This window comes from Athene noctua, chromosome 13 (genome assembly GCF_965140245.1).
Source record: "Athene noctua chromosome 13, bAthNoc1.hap1.1, whole genome shotgun sequence".
In the NCBI taxonomy this organism is placed as follows: domain Eukaryota; kingdom Metazoa; phylum Chordata; class Aves; order Strigiformes; family Strigidae; genus Athene; species Athene noctua.
The window spans coordinates 11,659,314-11,678,887 of NC_134049.1; the positions used below are offsets into that span (position 1 = coordinate 11,659,314).

The 19,574-nt window shown below is 39.8% G+C and overlaps 1 protein-coding gene across 3 annotated transcripts in view; it reads right to left on the bottom strand.

The window, feature by feature from the left end:
- Positions 1–19,574, bottom strand: part of IGF1R (insulin like growth factor 1 receptor) — a 192,802-nt gene that overhangs the window by 26,450 nt on the left and 146,778 nt on the right. For 2 of the 3 annotated variants that reach the window (XM_074917681.1, XM_074917679.1), the window contains exons 6-14: positions 13,679–13,893; positions 11,545–11,671; positions 10,033–10,271; positions 9,392–9,559; positions 8,983–9,187; positions 4,402–4,688; positions 2,800–2,936; positions 2,296–2,455; positions 1,133–1,238 (exon numbers count right to left, since the gene is read on the bottom strand). In XM_074917681.1, coding sequence (XP_074773782.1) covers positions 1,133–1,238; positions 2,296–2,455; positions 2,800–2,936; positions 4,402–4,688; positions 8,983–9,187; positions 9,392–9,559; positions 10,033–10,271; positions 11,545–11,671; positions 13,679–13,893 — 1,644 coding nt within the window. The remainder of the gene's footprint in view (positions 1–1,132; positions 1,239–2,295; positions 2,456–2,799; positions 2,937–4,401; positions 4,689–8,982; positions 9,188–9,391; positions 9,560–10,032; positions 10,272–11,544; positions 11,672–13,678; positions 13,894–19,574) is intronic. The other variant, XM_074917682.1, reaches the window with a different exon arrangement.

Here is a 19,574-nt window from a genome sequence, read left to right on the forward strand (position 1 = left end):
GATACACCCCGGAGACCTGTGGCTGAGAACATACTTTAACATCACCTGCTCTACTGTGGGAGGGAAGTGATCTAGCAAAGGCTAAGATGTTTTTAATGGGGAATTCTATTCAACTATAAGTGTTTCTATTATTTTATTTTAAAAAAAACTACACACACCCCATCCATCCTCCTCCCCCCACCCAATTCACTAGAGTGATTTTTCAGCATAAGAAATATTTATTCAGCACTGTGAGAGCTCTTGCAGGAGGCAGGCTGTAGAAATAAAATTATCAATTAGACCTCAGAAAAATCAAAGACAAAATGTTCTTGTGGGCTAGAACAACAGTTCAAAGAAGGATGAGTTATCAGGCATTTCACCAAGGAGAGCCCAAGGGAAGGGCTAAGCAGGTACCGCACTTCACTAGATACAAAGCCCTTTCTGGAGTGCTTGAAGAGAACTACTTCCTGCACACAAATGAAGGTACTACTTCCTGCACACAAATGAATTTGAGCTGGAAATAATGGGATACTCAATCAGCATAATTTATATGAGTCTAATAAAAATCCGCTATGCTTAGAAAGTTTCAAGGCTGAACATTTGCACTGACTTCTATTAAATTCTCATGATGTATTTTAAGTAAAATAAAATCAAATCACTAGTTACAAAAAAACAAAACTGAGGAAAACAAATTAATAAAACAGTCCCCTAGACTTCTCTGTCCAGGATGTAAATTTTTAAGTGGATGTGAAGACTTCAAAAAACCTGTAGAATTTGCAAGAAAGCAAATTAATCTAAATAGAACTATGTTTTCATGATTTATATTGACCCATATTTCAGGCAAATGTTCCAGTTATATAGGTTCAGAGTCTGCCATCACTATCCCAGTGAGTATGTTCCTGACAAGCCTTCCTCTTCCCTCTCAAACGTGATACTGTAATAAAAAGCCTCTTCATATCTCAAGCGGCAGTCAGATGCTTGCTGGTAACTCTAAACCACCTTCTTTTACACACCAACAAGAGAGAATTTACTTTAGCTTCTCGAGTCCCCTGAATGCCATTTCTCTTTTTAATATCTAACTTGCTCCATGGCCACAGATTTGAAAATAAACACTCCCTTTCTGCTGTTTTAACCACAAGCATATACAACTCACCTCTTTTTGTTGAAGACATACAGCATTATCAGCAATCCCCCAATGATGAGCAGAAAAGCAATAGGAAGCACAATTATCAAGTGCAGGAAGTTTCCATAGTTTGCTGCTGCAACCAACAAGAAAACAATTGTATCAGGGTTTCTGTAAAATCTCCATTAACAAAGAAACATTCAAAACCCACTCAGTGCATTTCCATACAGGGAAGAAAATCAAAGTACTCATTTTCTTGTCTGATGTGGAAAAATGTACTCAGAAACAATCCCTGACTGCTGATGAGTGGAACAAGAAAACAGACAGGGAAAAGCATTAATTTTGCACAGAACAGTGTCTGTCTGGGGTTTGCTTTCACAAGTTATGCTGAAGGACTTACATTCCTCAGTGAACAATATGTAATTGTTCACTTGCATATTCACTTTTTTCCACCTTCTGTTCACCTTGCAACTGCTTATAATAATATTCAGAATATATACACGCTGCTCTTTACTTCAAAGTCCAACAATTAGAAAACCAAAAAGGAATAAAAGATGGAGTTCCAGTTTTCTGTTGATACACAGGGTACATGTGCTCTACAACTAACTATAGAAGTTCTTGAGAGGGTCTCTGGACACTATGGTGGTGTTCTTCCAAAATATAAATTACTCCCAATGTCAGGACACCCTTTCATCAGGATGTTATCTTTATCAAATGTCACTCACATCTTGAAATGAAAAAGAATCTTGATACTTTAAAAATCCTGCCTGCCAAAAATCTAAACAAATTATTTGTTTCTTGTATTATTTTGCTATTTAGAACAGGTTTGCCTTATTGTCCAGGTTTTGTACAATCCAACTCCATGTTGTTACAGCTAATGTTACATTCCCAACATAGCTGTACATCAAAGGAAGCCACAGTAGTGTGTTCTGCACACCCACCACCTGGTTGCACCTCTCATATATATACAATGCATGCAAGAAAAGGACCACACCTCACATACACGTCCTGGTTGTCAAGACTTGCCAAAAAAATGGAACAGAGATGAGTTCCCAAAGACACATCAGCAAATAAGAGTAGTATTCAGTGTACAGGCATGAAGCCCATATGCCCCAGTTACATAAACAAACATCAGGAATTATTAAAAGACAATAGTCCCCCAGTTTAACACAGCCAACAAACATTAGTCTTACATTTGGGTTGCACATAGAAAGAGACTGGCTCAGTCCATGAACCATTTCCAGCTAACGAAGTGGCCTGAACTCTAGCAGAATAGTTTCCAGGGTTCAGATGAGTCAGTTTAGCTCCTCCAAGCTTCTTGTATTCCTGTCTGGAAACACATTCTCGTTTCTCCTAAAAGGAAAAAAGCCATTAACATTTACAGTTCACGTTAATATCTTCACATTCCTTTATTCTTGAGAAAACAATATAACTGCAGGATAAGCTAATTTTTATAACTCAAAGCCCCATCTGATCAGTTTTTCTTCAAGTACCTTCAGGAGATATGTGGAATTCAAAAACTGTCAAAATAAATGAAACAAAGGAATGGCATGCTGGTTGGTGCTGGGTGTTTGAAATTATAATTTCTATCTTAGGTCTGCAGCACTGCACAGAAGCATGTTAAGGAAGATCCCATTTTGTGTATAAATTAAGAGTTACGAGCAGTACCTCTTCACAGAGGAATGTCAAATGCTCACCTCTCCATGCTGCCCATATTTGATTTCATACATTAGTATCAACCCATTAGGATTTGCAGGTTCTAACCACTTCAGGTAGACAGTATTTTCTTCTTTTGCTTCCCACGCTACCGTTCCTGGAATGTTATCTGCTCCCTCTGTAAAATATTTACAAGTGATGTGAGAAGAACACCTATTACTGAAACAATAACTTACACGAAGAAAATAAACAGTTCATGCTATTTCTTTAGGTATCAAACCATTACAGTAAGTGCTACTCAAAGATCCAGAGAACAAAACGCACTGACCAGGGGCCTGTTGGAGAGATTAGCAGACTCTGAACTGCTAGTTGCCCAAAAAAGTGTGGTGTATACAGCTTCACCAGGTATGGGCTCTGTGTTAGTCGCTGTGCTTTGTGTGCCAAAACACCTGTTTATCAGTATCTGGTTCTTCTTTCCAAACTTTCCACTACACCAAAACGGTGGAGACAGCTATTCCCACCAAATGACTGTAAACAGCAACCTGTCTGCAACTGGCTGCAAACGCACAAGATCCAGTCTTAGGGGATGTGTTGCCATTTAAAACAGAGTCTCATCAGCAATTCAGGCACTGCGTTATCCCTGTTTCGTTCCCGATCATTTTCTGTGTTTTATTCAAAACTTAACAGGAATATGAAGACCATTTCAGTCAAAGAAAAAAAAGACCACTTTTTCAAAAACACAGTTGTTAGGTTTAGAAGAAAACAGAATTGTTTAGCCTTTAATTTTCAGAACCATGTGCTAAAAATCTGGGAACACTTATTTCCTTTTCCCTGATCTCACAGATTTCCTTATTTCCTTGAAATAAGCAATACTTTTTGCTTTTTTACTGACACAGCTGGATCTGGATTATGATAGTCTTTCCTTCCAGAAACAAAACAAAATTGCTGCCATTCTGCATCAAATATTCCCAGACATCTGTTGGAGTCAGAAGCTCTTTGCTGGATGTATATGAGCTTACACTAAAATCATCTCTATTCTTCTCAGAAGAAGTACAATCTGTAGAAGTCCCAAACATGAGTACAGCATTCAATGCTTCCTATTTGAAGTACTCTAGATGCTGGCGATTGGGCACAAAGCAACACAGTACTCCTCCTGTTTCCAAGCAGGACAAATGCATGGTCATTCTGCGACAGAAGAAACATTTGGCAAACATTCCCACCAGCAAAACTCTAACATCTGCAAACAGTTCCAAGTGAACACAGCAAAACTAAACATTAGCAGAGAAATGTTCTCCTGTCTCCATTCAGCATACAGGCAACTGAAGAATAAAACCTTTCAACCCACCATGTCTGTGGGTCTCACCTATATCGCTGGGAAATGGATTCTCTCGTAATTGTCTCAGTAGTCAACGTGCACACTTCTACCTTTCTTCAGATCACAGGACAGACTCAATATGTATCACACAAGAGACCAGTCAAGGACATTAAACTACTGTAACAAAGTTTTATATAGTTCCAACTTATTTCCTTGCATAGAATTTTTTATTACACCCCAATGTTTTTCTAAATGTTTTTGGAGACTTTGTCCTCCCTGAGATTTATCTCTCCCCAGGAAACAAAGCTTTATACTTGTGAGAGCATACCTGAAGGCATGGTTCTTGCAAAGACAAAGTTGGAAGCGCTACAACCAAGTGTGTCAGCTTCGTGGTTGCAGCTGTGAATATCAATGCGGTAAAGAGTAAAAGGCTGGAGATGGGAGATGACAGTTCTCTCCTTGCCATCCACTTTGGTCTCAAAGAACGGGTATTCCACCTCACTCTCCTCTGCGTCAGAAACATTGGTGAAGTGATCTGTCCCAGTCGCATTCCTGTTTCGAGTGGCCAAAGTGGCATTTGCGATTCGGAACACATCCCTCCGCTTCCGATCGGGTCTGTGGAGTAAACAGGTGTAGAAAAGGTAGAAAATCCACTTTCTCTCCAGCTCTGGGAAAACTACAAAACCCCCCAGTAAAATAGGTAGCTCTGCTATAAAAAAAAAAAAAACTAAATAAAGGGAACTGCAAAACAAGACAAAAGCTTTCTCTTCATCTGAACCTGCAGCATGTCAGCACATCCTATTACTCTCTCTTTTGGTCAGAAACCAATCAAAACTCTGAAGTTTACACTGTGCCCCAAGATAAACATGCGAACTTCTGACCCCACACAATAAACCAAATAGCAAAAATGGATTCACTGTTATTCAATAAGCATCCTAGATGTGTATTTAATGACAGTAATGTTGATGCTTAAAATAAAAATCACATGTTAAAGGTTGAAAAGGTTAGCGAAAAAACTGTTTTTAAGTTTGCTGGATTAGCAAAGCTAACTCTCAGTGGACTTTCTTTTCAGCTGCAAAGAAATTACAGAACTTCAAATGCATTGCACTGAGAAAAGAAACCCTGGAAGGTAGCTGAAGATCATGAACATTAACACCACTACGGTGTGGTGATTCGTGTATTCTACTTCTCTTATCCAAACAAAAGGTCTCCAAAGGAACAATCTTCCTATATGAGTAAACACAGTACTAATATTGTGCATAGCAGAGAGTTCACCAAGCAACTTAGCTTGTCCTTACAGGCATCAGTATGAAATTTATGCAGTTAAAAGCTTGAAGATTTACAGTAACACCACTACCTTATGAAGTCTAAGAAACTATTGTAGTGAATAGCCCTGAGTATCAGTACAAGAGTCAATACGAAAATACTCATAAACATTTGGATGGTATTAGTTAACCAACACAAGATTGCTACACATCGGGCTTGTCACTCGGTCTTGTGTCAGACCCAAGGCCATTTTGCACAGCAGCACTCACTAACGACACAGGGTAAGCTGGCTTTTCCAGCTCCTGCTCTCCCAGCCTCTGAAGTCTGCAGGACTGCTCACACCTGGAAAACAACGCACCAGGGGAGTTACACAAGAATGCAAGAAGGGTCACGCTACAAAAACTGGCTTGAATCCTACCCTACCTGAAATCACTTAGCCAGTGCCTGTTTAGCACCTGGTCAGTGCAATGGTTATCAAGGACAAAGGTGAAGTCTAACACATTTCTATCAGAGAGCAAGTTACAAACCAGACAAATAAGGCCTCCCTCAAACACACAACAGGAAGAAAGATGACTCAACAGGAGAAGTTAATTCACTGTCAAATATACTGTCATAGTACATTCAGCCACAAAACAGCATGCTGCAGAGAGAGCCAAAAACAGGCTGACTTGGTTTTGAAATCTTCTGGCAGAGGCTGGATGAATTTTTTTTTAGGAGTTCACTACAAAATTTTCCAAAATCCTTTTACTATGTCTTGAGTAGTCGTTTTGACACTCTCAGATGCCATGTAAACCACAGCACTGAAATAAAATGAAGACAAGTAAAAAACTTCCTAAATTACCAGGAAAATTGTTTCATGCAACATACAAGTGAATGTCTCAACTTGTCAGTAGGGTATGGGGGAATTTCATAGGAGATGTAAGCACTTGCATCTCCTCTGCACTGGTATTTATGGAAGCTGCTAAACCTATTCACCTTGCTTAGGATGAGCTTTTTATTATTTACTGCTTTAACTCAGTGTAACAAACAAATTAAACCACTAAAAGCACACAGGATGCCCAGCAATGAACTGTTGAATATTTTCACAGATTTTGTGATAAAAGCAGTGAAAATAAAAAGTTCATTTTCAGTCAACCACAGAAGCATGTGCCAACACAAGAACCCAAAAGGCATGACTTCATCTATCACTGCTTTTATGGGATGCATGAAGTTTCAACTTTTTGGTGGTATTGGGGTGGGGGGAGTACAGTCCTACCTTTTCTTTGGGGAAAAACATAAAGAGAAAGCAACACACAACTTGGTGAAAACTACAGTCATACCAGGAAGAGAAAAAGAGACCTGCAGGATAACCACAAGGCAAACATGATTAAAACATCAAGAGAATTGACACCATCGGTTCTTGGTCAGGCAGCTTCCTGGTTTTGTGAAAGCCACAGATAAAGAAAAAAACAAGCATCCAAGGAAATAAGGAAAAGTCTAGAGATAAAAACATGAAAATTCATCTATTCTATTAAAGGAGAGAAAGTAAGAGAAATGCAAGAGAAAAATTAAAAAACAACACTATAAAAAATTAAATCTAAATGAAATTAAAAAGAAGAAAAATGTGGGTCATTTAATATCAAAGCTAACTGTTCTCATACATTATGGCAATTTTAATGTTACTTCTCAGATACCTTCTACTACACAGAAAGCCCATCTCATTCTGTTAATTAGAGAAACTAAAAACTTGAAGAACAACTCATCCTCCTGTGGTTGTGTCGCCAAGAATAACCAGAGTCCTAATGTTTGAAATCTACCTCATCACTGCAGTAATACACATGGGGTCATCCAGAAGTTGCACACAAGATTAGACCAACACGCTTTTTCAAGAAACTTAAAATCACCCAGTCAAATATTTTCATGCCGTATTACATGCTGCATCTCTTTCATAATATCCTGGAGACAGGTAGAACACTGGAAACAAATACTACCACAGAGGCTTGCACTAACACATTAACTGACTTCTCCCTTGGGAAAGAGAAAAAAAATAGACATGAGCAAGTAATGAGCTGCTTAGATTTGTCCCATGGAGATGTCTCACTAGCTCATAATCTTTAATTTCCCTGACATACAGTCACTTTAAAGTTGCTTAGCTATGCAGCTATTTCTGAGTGTTGTACCTTATCTGCCCTTGCTGTTACAAAACACACCCTTATGACAGTAAGTTAAGAAAAAAGGAAAACGGACAAGCTTTCAGGAAATCCTTTGTGAACTGGTCAGTTTATTTGTTACTGTCTGAGTTCAAGGTTCTGTTAGTTTGTTTCCTTTGGGAGGAGGGGAACACAAGAAAATTTTGGAGAAGATAACACATTTTAAATAACAAAGCTTTGGCGAAATAAAAAAATTCCTTTGCAGCAGACTTTCAGGTTGTTTAGACCTGACACTTGCCTTTAAAAATCCTTGCTGTGCTATTTCATACAGTCCAGAATCAGATCACATTTACAAGACTCCACACTGCTCAGAAATTACATCCTGGCCAGTCATGGTGACTGTTATTTCTCTGTACCACATCTTTGCTGTTGGTTCTCATCATTAGTAGGGAAACACTGCCCAAGTTCAACCACAAATGATAAATGTGACTCAAACACTGCTCAGATACAATAGCACTTCCAAAGAGAGGCAGTATTTATTTCCTCATCTTTTGGATAGAAATAAGAAGTTCTGCACATGTATCAGTTCCAACCCCAAACAAGTCAATCCAACACAACCTTGAATAAAGGTCCAAAAAAATCACAATGGAGAGTGATATAAATCAATTTTAATGAGCAGCAATGTCACATTTCAGAGTTCGCAAACACTGGACTTGACCATAAACTTCACCTGCCGGAGACAATAAGATAACATGCACAATTGAAATCCGATTGCTTATAGACTGTAACATAAAAGCTATACACTGTGTGCTAGGCCCCAGGATCCAATTATCTCAAGTAAGAACGGCTTACATGAAGGATAAATTGGAAACTCAAGGATCAAAATCGCCAATTAATTCAGTAGTATCTACTCTATGTTGCAGCATAAAATCGTTACTATTCCACTTAATGTGTAAGCGGTAGTGTTTATCATGGAAGAGTGGGCATATTTAATACTTCTCGGCAGCACAGACCCAGGAAACCAATATGCCTTTGCAATTAGTGCAGTGAGAAAGGAAGACCGGTTTCAATTCCGTGAGGTGACTATGCCCTCAATTTCAAAGGCAAATAAATCTTCAGATTAGGAACACAAGCACTTAAATGGCTATTTAGAGAAAGATTACATCTGAAACCCTTTGTCTGCAACATGTTGCTCATCTCTGAAACCCTCATAGACAAAGAGCTCCTCAAGTGACTCTTGACTCTGAAAAGAAACCATCACTGAAGTCCTTGAACAATATAGGTAAGAACCATTACTATTAGCTAAAAATTTAGAGAAAGAATTGAAAATCAGTGAATAACAGAAACTGCAAAGTAAGACTGTGGATAATCTCACATAAAGAAAAAGGCAACGTTTATGTGGTTTAGATGTTATCTACATATGCTTTCATGTCCAGGAAGTCTCAGCTCTAGGAAATGTTAAAAAATTAAATTATTAGCCCCACTGCAAAGAGAAAGTGTCCAAAATCCATTACCTGGGGACAAAGATGGAGTTGTGAAGGAAGTTCTCAAAGACTTTCCGGTACTCTGCCTCCTCCTTCTCAGCTTGCTTTTCTGCCTCTGTCTTGGGACAAGCACAACAAGGTCCTTTTTCTCCCCCACAGCCCTCTGGCTTGGTGGGTTCAGTAGCTTCTTCTGTATCAATGGTCCCATCAGCATATCTTCGAATTGGGACTTTATCTTAAAAGAAATTAACAAAGGCAGCTTGTTTCTTCTCTCTCCATATTATGAACAGAGCAACAATCCATGTTTACCCATTTCCTTCTACTTGCTGTTATTCACACAAGAGTTGTGAAGCGGGGCACAGACTTTAGCTCATCAATAAAGTATACTGGCAGGTAAGAGTCACAGGCATTTCAACACAACCACGTTTCACTTTCCTACCTTTGGAGCAGTAATTGTGTCTGTAAAGGTAACTGTCCTGAGGTTGCTGCTGCCATCGTACGATGTAGTATGAGAGGTTGCCATTGGGAAGAGAGGGAGGATTCCATTTCACAATCAGTTGGGATGAGGAGTTGGATGCTGAAATAACATCCAAAGGAATGGATGGCACTGGGCAGGAGAGGGAAGGAAAAAAAGGAAGGTATTTAGAGCATTCTACAATGTATTTTGATGCAAGCTGATGAACTGAATCCCAATCCATTTCTATATTGCAAGAAAAAACACATCTATTTCAACAAAAAGATTTCCTACTTAAGCCCTAACAATGGTTATTAAGGGTTCAACTGCAACCACGTACAGTCCCAATCCAAAATTGTACGTTAACTTACCTTCACCAATGGAACAAAGTCTGAAACCCAAACTCCAAAAAACTCTCATAGTTCCCAATGAAAACAATGTCTGAACAACCACAGAGTTTAAATTAAGATCTTAATGCTGCTTTCATAATTACTGAAACTTTCTAGCATTATGCACATCATTTGCACCTAAATTCAATTTCTGCATTAACAACAGAACTTGCATAATGATATGATAAGCACACCTGCAGCATTATCTAACTCCTACCCAAAAGCCCATGCTCTCACCTGCAGCATTAGTTCGTATGTATACGATTTCACTTTTTGCTCCATGAATATGATGGTTTTCCATCATTGTGAGGGTAACAGCCTTGACATAAATGGCATATTGAGTCCAAGGTTTCAACCCCTGCAGTAGAATTCCAGGATTGTTCTCTTTGTTCGGTGGCAGGTCAACATCGACCATGTTCCAGCTGTTAGAGCCACATGCATCTTGCCCATCGTACTCTGTCACATTTTTGAATGGTCTGGAATATTAAAAGAAAACAATAGTATAAAACATTTATTTTCTTCTATAATTGTCTTAAATTTATGAGTGCCTCACTTCAATGTTGCTCAACAAGACAAATAAAGCTCACTTGATTTCCATAGCAGAATAAAAAAAATAAAATTCAAATTTATTTCCAAGCACTACAAAATTTAGAGTTCAGCTTCAGCTGCAGGTCTCATCTTCAGCCACTACTAATAATATCAAGTTCTCCAAGAAAACACTAAATTTCCCTTTTTTTTAAATCCATAACAGCGAAATGCTTTAGATATTTTTTGATTTTAGCTAAGCATATATGAAACAGAAGCAAATCAGAACAGTTATTGACAGTGGATGAGCTTTTTACCATAAAGAACTCAAACTTCCATGAATGGCCTTGTCCAGTCCAACACGCTTTTCTCCCTCTTTAATTTCAACACAATACAAACACACTTATATGGTCACATGGTTCTACTTTTTGTAAGTTGCAACACTGGCACAAGAGCACATAAAGTACTATTCTTGTTATTAATTACCATCAACTCATCAGCACTACGTTTATCTCACTGTAGTACACCGTCACAGTGATATTCTTTTTCAAACAATGCTGGAGATTAACAATTTGTGTTTCTGTCTCTCAGAGACTTGCTCTGTATGCCATTACCAGCATTCTGAACCCTCTTTCAAACCTCCAAACTGTTTCGACAGTTATTATATGCTCATAAGTATTTTTTACTATTTTAAAATCTGAGACGCTACAAGGATATGCAAAGGCAGAGACACCTCCCTAGAAATTAGGATCTCTCCAGTAACTGCCCCACTCCTTCATTATCAAGAGATACTAATGCAGAAAACTACCAAAGCCAGATTATCTAAATAACCCCAACCCTAAGAAGATAAGTCATCAAGGTGATGGCAAACTCCTGATCTGTGATGCTCTCTAGTCAGTACTATGAGTAGAGAAGGAAAAAATCTCAGTAAGCATGACATGACTTACAAGGAGCGTCAAATTATACCCCTGAGAACAGCCAAGCCATCCACCTGCCCCCCCCCAACAAAATTTCAAACTTCCTGATGGATTTGGAATCCATTTGTAGGCTTCAATCAAAACAATCCTCTTTTAAAGGGGGCTTGTGCTCCACCAAGAAAAGAATTTGAACAAAAGCAGGACTTGAGGAGTAAATACATGAAGTGGGAGAGATATCCAACAGTCAGAATAGAATTGTCTACTATTTCTTGGACTGTCCGATTAGTCTCTGACAACATCTACTTACGCTTCCTTGTAGTAAACAGTGAAACTAATGAGATCTCTATAATCTGGAGGGCGATACCGTTCCCATGTTAGTTTAATCCGATTCTTGAGCGTAGTGTTGGAAACAAAACGCAGAATGTGGCTTTCACCTGCAATACAGAAGGACAGGACGTGACAGAGTTAGCACCACATCACCCATTGGTTTTTGCTGTTTCTTAGGTATCAGTTTTGGTCAATTAGTCTTTCCAGTAGTGCCTATGATAACTACAGTGTACCAACAGCCTTTGTCTCTGTAGAGTTTAGTATTTCATTCTACTACATTTGAGTGCTTCAGGGCAAGCAGTGACCTTGGCAATCATTTCAGAATATGGTGGAGATACCTGCTATTATTTTTTCTGAAGTGTATTTTCTTTTAATGCATCATCAGAAAGCTCTTGAAAACTACTTCAGACTTTCCCTGAGCAAGGAATGGAAGTCCTGTTTATTCACAGGACTGGTTTAGAAGCACTAAATTAATCATCCAACTTCAATGCATGCACAGAGAGTGACTGGCCTCTGTGTTCTCACTTTCCAGGACAACTTTTGACAACTACAATTTGTTTTTCTGAGGAATGGACAACATGGAAAGGACAAAGGAATTTACATTCCTATTCATGAGAGGCTGTACCAAGAACTCCAAAACTCAGTTCATATACGGCACAACCATTTGATGGCAGCAGCTTCCAGCTACTCTTCTGAACAGAGCTGGATGGAAGCTGGCAGCTTTGAAATGAATGGCTTCCCACTACCAACTCGCTGAGCTTTCCAATCCAAAACAAAATAGCATTTTAAAAACTTAATTCTTGGATGAAGAAATTGTGTTCTAAGTGTCAACTGTGAGTTAGTTTCTAATGTTCCAATAGAAGTCTCTGAAAATAAAGGGGTTTTCACCCTCATGTACACTGGCACTATTGGTGCTATCTTTTCAAAGGCAGTTAGCTTTTGTTGATTCTTTTCCCCTTCTCGGAGTCAGAAAGCTTTCTGTAATGGTTTTTTAAAAAAACAGGCAGCGGCTGGCACTAGCCTCAGTGGTAGTAAGGACTGGCTGTGTGTCTGTAACTCCTCCAGGACTGCAAGCCTTTGCTCTATTGAATGTGCAAAGAATGGAGTGTGCTTACAACAAGGATCTATGCCATCTGCATTTATGCATCACGCCTAAAGAGACATTCAGCAGAGTACGTGTCCTAGTTTTGTAAACACCATCCAGAACAAGGGGACTTCACTTATACACAAGATCCATTTTCATTTACTCAGCTCCAAGAATACCACAAATAGACAAAAGGAAACACACACTGTCAGTTCTAAGAGTTTGAGCATGAGGTCAAATTTGTAGGCATTCTGTCATCTTAATTCCTAGATGAGAGACTGCTTTTAAATGTGTTCATTACACCTGGAGACCTGATGTGCAGACCACTGAAGCCAAAAGAGAACTTTCCAATAACTCTGCCATTGCAGAATCCAAAATTAAATGCAGGTACAATAGAGTTTAGGAATACTGTAGAACACAAAGAAGTGTTTTCAATTCAAAAGCAAATGATTTGAAAATAAAGCAGAAAAAACTGAGTTTACAACATGCATTTCTAGCAACAAGGTACAAGATTTGGCAGAAGCTGAAAAGGAGATTGTACAGAACAGAAACAGTTTGTTTTGGTGTCTGTGGAACTGTTATTCAGCAGCCTCCTCAGTATCAAGAAAGAGTAGATGTCCAAGAGAGGAAAACACCTATAATGATGTACATTTGCGAAGGAAAGCAAAAAACCACTCCTTGCTGGATATACCAAACCACTAGATTTTATTTCTCGTTTCCCAGGTATGTTCCCATTGTTATACAATGCCGCTGTCACAACAAAGGGTATTTGGAAAGCAGTTGTCTTCATCAAATGGTTTTTGCAGATGACACAGTGACTATGCAACCACATAATTTTCCATGCATGCAAACATACTTTTACAGCTACATTTTAAAAACTGAACAAACAGAATGACTGAAAGCCTACTGTAATTTCTAAACTGTAAATATTGTAGTGGACAGCAACGTGGCAGTATGTGTTTTATCTTTTTTTTGTGACATCCTCCTATGCAGTTTGCCTTGAGATTTTTTTGTTTGCTTGTTTACTTACAAGAGGCTCTCTCCCCATTGTTCCTTGGATTTATATCGCCTTTGCTCTGTCGCCCCTTGGTTCCTGAAACCTCCTCCATACGGTAAATCTCAGAAACACACAGTTTAGGATTAAATGCAAAGTACATTTTCCCCTCCTTGATTGTCAAGTTATGATGGTTCCAGTCCCACAGCTGCTGAAGATTGTGGTTGTCAAGCACGTAGAAGGAATAATTCCTAGAAGGAAATTTTTGAAGGAAAAATATTAGTTTTAATTCATAGCCAATTCCAACCCAGAACACCTTAATATAAGAAAACTTTAAAACACTATGTTTCCTCTTATTACTTTAAATTGGTGTGCAGCAGAGTAAAGGATTTTCTTCTCTCTCATGGATCATATTTTCACTGAATGCTCACTTCAGTCAGAGGGCACGGACATGACTAACACAGGACTCCAAGGCTGATACCACTCCATGTAAATCCCACTCCAACATGTGTTTTAATTGTATAGAAGCTGCTACCAGGAATATAAATTCATGTCCTCTGAACAGTAGGTCTCTACACTGGATTTTCCATTTTCTGGCAAATGGGAAGTAATAACCTTACATACCTTATGGGAGGAAAAACGTGGTGCAATTCTGACAATAAAATATAATGGTGAACACAGCTGTCTTGCCTATGTTTACAAAAGCAACTGTAAGAGTCTGTATAGTGAGGTTTCCTTGCCTCTCTTAGTTTACTTCTTTGCCCAGTAAAGATTTCCTACACTGTGCCAAGAACAGTTGCACCTATACATCAAAACCTGACAGTAAACAGTTGCACTGACTGCACAGCACAGAATCCACACTTCGAAGTACACAACTAACAACAGAGGCAGCATGTGTTGAGCCCATTCCTTAAGCACAGTGGCAGAATAACATGAACATCCTTTATTTCCACAGATACTAAACGCAAAGTTCTGTGTGTAAAACCTATTACATATAAAGAAGTTCCCAGTACCACTCCATTGTGCTGAATTGTATAAAACCAAAGAGGTGCAGCAGAAGCAAGATTATAGGCAGCAAGACAACACCTGCAAAGACACGTATTTTGGGACAGCAGGAACAGGAATGCACAACTGGGAAAGGATTAAAGGTCTGTGTAGCTGATGAACCTAAATCAAACCAACCCATGATGGCAGCATTTATTATACCTCTGTGTAAAATCCCACCAACATTAACCACAGCAATGTAAAATCCATTATTAGCAGAATGAAGCCTTGCAATGGTAAATCCACACCAACATAATTAAACTAGGCCTTCTACACATCCTTTAACTACAGTCAGAATTTCTGCAGGGTAACATGGCAGGCAAACCATGGGGCTCATAAGAAGCTGACATACTACATCTATGGTTTCCCTTCAACTACTTCACTTAAAATTTAGCATGAATTCCCCCCTCACCCAACCTGAGGCAAAAACTGTGCATTCCAGCAGTTGCAGTCTGTGCAGACCACAGTTGTGGTTTCTTGTAACATACCAAAATGCTGAGTGTATTTTCAGAACAATGTGAAAAATAAGTGTTTTCTCTTGTTTCCAACTGTCCCTTGATTATCTAGGATTGCTAATGCAGTTGATATACCTAGTACCACTTCAGACAGATGCAGAGAAGAATGCGCCCAGATGACAAGGAAGCACATACATGTTTGTGCTTTAAATGCACCTTGCCAGAAGAAAACAAGGATGCTGAACTGCATGTGGGATTTGAGATACATCACCAAAAAACGGTGTTTGAGACAGGCATTACTGTCACAGATGACTAAAATGCCTGCAGCTCCCTGTGCACTGCTGAAATGATGCTTCACTGTAATTAGCCATGTGATTAAGTGATGGTAACTAAGCTTTTCAGGAAAGACCCAAAAAGCTGGACTCAGAATAAACACAATAAACAGAGGTGTGGCTCCACAACTACAGAAACAATCTTAAATATTTAATAACAGCCTAGCCTGTCTTCTGTTCATAACTGTGGCAATTATGCTTTAGACACTAGAGATAATTCTTGTGTTAAAGCAACGGGGCTATGCTTTCAAGAGTGTGAATAAATGAGGCAAATCAAGCACACACTGGTGCTTCACACAACTGCACAGCAACTGAGACAGAGATGGGAGTTACTGCAGCTCATGCATTAAAGCCATCTGCACAAGTTTGAGCAGCCATTTGAGTCAAGGCAAACAGGTCCTGAGGGTTCATATATAAACTGAAAGTATAAATTAGTGGAAGTTATTCTAGCACCATTCAAAGCACCAGGGAAACCACATTTGGAGGCCTATATACAGTCTCAGTCACAGGAGAGGTGCAGCACCGCATGGCTTGAAAGGTGGAGCAGAGGGCAACCAGAGTGCACTCAGGGCTTAGGTTATAGAGTTATAAAGATAGATTATATCAGACTTTGGCTCTAACAGCTGTGGAAAAAATCAGAATGCAAAGGAAGATAGCATCGAAAGAATAAAAGATTCACTGTAGGAAAACAAAGCACTGCCAATCAAACCCTGGAGACAGTAACTAAGGGAATGACTGGAGATTATGGCCTGAAGGACAGGCTAAACCTCTGAACAGGAGTAGGAGGCACATCTGGTCCTGGCTTGCCATAAAAAGCCTCAAGGCGACCTGCATAACCCATGCACACCCACAAGAGAGAATTCCCACAACATGATGTGTATCCCCAACTGCAGAGCACCCACAGCCACTTAATGACTGACTGCATACATGAAAAGCCTGCTTCACACTGTATCTAGGAGCAATGCTGCATCTGTGCACATTCAACCATCGTAAAGATTGGAGGCAGAACATGAGATTCAAACCAAAAGGAAACGCAGGTGATGAAAACTTCTCAATAAGCTTTCAATCACCCTTTATCCCCCTCCAAAGTGTACAGGACACAAAAAAGCTCCTGGAAGCTGTAATGACCAGATAAGTACACTATTAACAAGAGAGTAATGCACGTGAAGAAAGGCAAGTGGCTTGCACTAAAAAGGCAATGAGAACTGGCGGAGAACTGGGAATGAGAGCAGTGAATGAGCTGGCTACCAGGCAGCAGAGGTTTATAGCAGACTGACTACCCTGGGACAAGAGGACCAACTCTGCAGGACACACAGAATAGAAGACATTCACCTCTCAGCGCTACAATGACAAGACAGACAGAAAATCCCACTAAACCAGATCGCTGAGACAATCAACCAACAAGAGACAGGAAAAAAGTAAAACACTTACTGCTTTACATACACAAAACATGCCACAAGTTGGCTAGAAACTGTCTATTAACATCATATACGTTCTACACTTGTACCACAGTGTGACCCTGATCCCTGATGAGGACCTGACTACAGACTCAAACAGAGCACAACACCTCAACAGAGAACAGTATGGAGGACAATACTCGAACAAAATGCTCCATTCGATGGTCTCTCTTCAAATAGGTTCATTCTTCAGCATTTCTCTACAAGCCTGAACTTTATCAAAACATTGCTAACTTTTTAATAATGCTGTTACATTCTTTTGCTTATGTCTGCCCACCAGAACTTCAAGCAGAACCACTGTTTCTGTCTCTAATTTCTAGTTTCTGTCTTTAACAGATACTTAAACACACGTTGCTAATGTAAACTGTAAGCAGCTTAGAAACAGCTGGTTTTGGCCAAGAATCGCATCTCCACAGGCAAATACATAGGTAGGAAACCAGGGGCTTTTATACTAACCTATGGATTTAGAAGTAATGCACCTTACTAATACTGAAGTTCAGTGTTTCTTGTCCAGCTCAAAAAGGCAAACTGATGAGTTTCTTAAACCCCCACACAAGCCCAGCCTCACACCTCAGTGTACAAACTCCCCAAATCAGTTTTTGAAATTTCACCTGCATGTGGATGGCTGAAAAACAGCGTCCTTATCGGCTCCCCTTCGACAAAAACGAAGCTGAGGAGCATTCCCCCATGGGACCCTGCCACTGCAGACAGGCTCATGACCTGTGTTTATCACCAGCCCAGAGGATGTTATTCCTAAAACACTCCCACACACAGGGTGACTGCTTGAAATGCTGTGGCTAGAACAAGCCTTGCTGCTGTCGTGTTGACTGTTTGAATTCACCATAATCTAACAATCCCAGGAAAAGCAACTGTAAAATCTTCAGTGAGGAGCCATACAACACCTAGAGATCCTGTTCACACCTTCCAACAAGCCTGACAGCTACTGATGCCTCTGTTTCAAAATGATGTGGAAACGGTGGGGGGTTCGTTTTGCTTTTGTAGAGACTGTCCTGAGTTTGCTACGGAAGTTTTATCACAACATCAGCAGCCAGTCTCAGTGTCATGACAGGAACCCTTCCTCAGCCACCATCTCCTCGCTTGCTCCCGAACGCCACAAATGGCTCATTTTGCAGGTAGCCAACCTGGAGATGTTTTGAGAAGTGTCATTCATCAACATGGCAGCTGCAGTCTATGACAGGAACGAACACACAGCACCCCAGCAGAGGACAGAGGGGCCCAGCAGAGTGAATGCCAGGCTGGGAATAAAAATCCTGCAACAGACACCAAGACACCTCCAGCACACCTCCATTTCAGTTTCCCTATTTACAAAGAGAAATGTTTTTCTTGCCCTGGAAGCACGTTCACTACAGACACAGTGTTCACGAGGCAATGAATACTCTAAAACAAAGTAAATTGCCTCTAAACTTTTCATTTTCTGTGATAACCAAAGCAGGCACGAGCAACTGCATAAGGAAAAAAGAAATACTGAAGTAGTTTTGTTGGTCCAGTTCAATTAAAAAAAAAAAAGAGGGTGGATAGTGGTGGTGGGGTCAGTCATGTAATGAACAACTATCATAATGGATCTTAAGTTACCCTTCCTCTCACCCTGCAAGGCAATGCTGGCATAAACAGCTATTGTTCCAGCAGCCCAGTACTTCCCAGGTTAAGACCCCACTCCCTGTTGTTCATAACTGCCAAAGTAATTGTCCAAGCTCAGTCCTTTCTTTCCAGGTGCCTACTTCCATCTAAGTATTTTTGAAAATGGTATTTAGATTCTGGTAATGCCTAAATTATGCTAGGTGTTTTCCAAACAAAGAGACTGTCCCTGACCTGAAGTATGTAACTTCAGTAATTTCCTAGCATAAGTGAATTTTAGCCCAAGTAGTTCTTTATTATAGATCTAATTTTACCTCCCCCACTTGTCCCCCTTTTTCCTCTTCAATGCTGCACCTATTTACTTCTCTATTTGGGAATTTGATGTTAAAACCTGCCATTTCCCTTCATATCAGCTCTGCTTGCTGACATGCAAGGCACCATAAGTATAATTACTACTTGAAACACAAAGCTAAACTCAAATTTAAAGAGAGCAAGGGAGAGGGGGGGAGAGAAGAAAAGACAAATCAATAATTGGAGTATCTGTGAGAGCACACCACATCGTAAGTGGGCTGAATGAGCCTTGCGCTCGGCAAAGTGACAAGCCTCTAGGATTTGCAATTAGAAACAAGCTTTTCCGTAGAGCCAGTGTTCTTACTGAAAAGACAGCATGCTTTTCAAGTGCAGGATGAAGAGCTGCCCTTTAACTTGCTCTGTCAGATGGTGGAATTTTAAGAATTTAAGGCTGACCAAAGACTAGCCTGAGAGAAAGAGGGAGGTTGTGAAGAATCCTTCATGCTGTAACTTTATCCTGTCGGGGCAGATAAATCAGACAAGCAACCTTTCCCATGACCCTCCCATCACCTTTTCTTATATGATTTCCCAAAACTCTTCATTTACTAGTTCTGTAATTACTAAGGGAGACTTATTTGTCCCACAGAACACTGGTTTAAACTTGGGATGGCTACTCAATTCAGGAAGAGAAAGAGCAAGGCAGTTTGCTGAAGGACCATCACCACACCTCAGCACTGCAAGTTCTGTGGAGATAAAA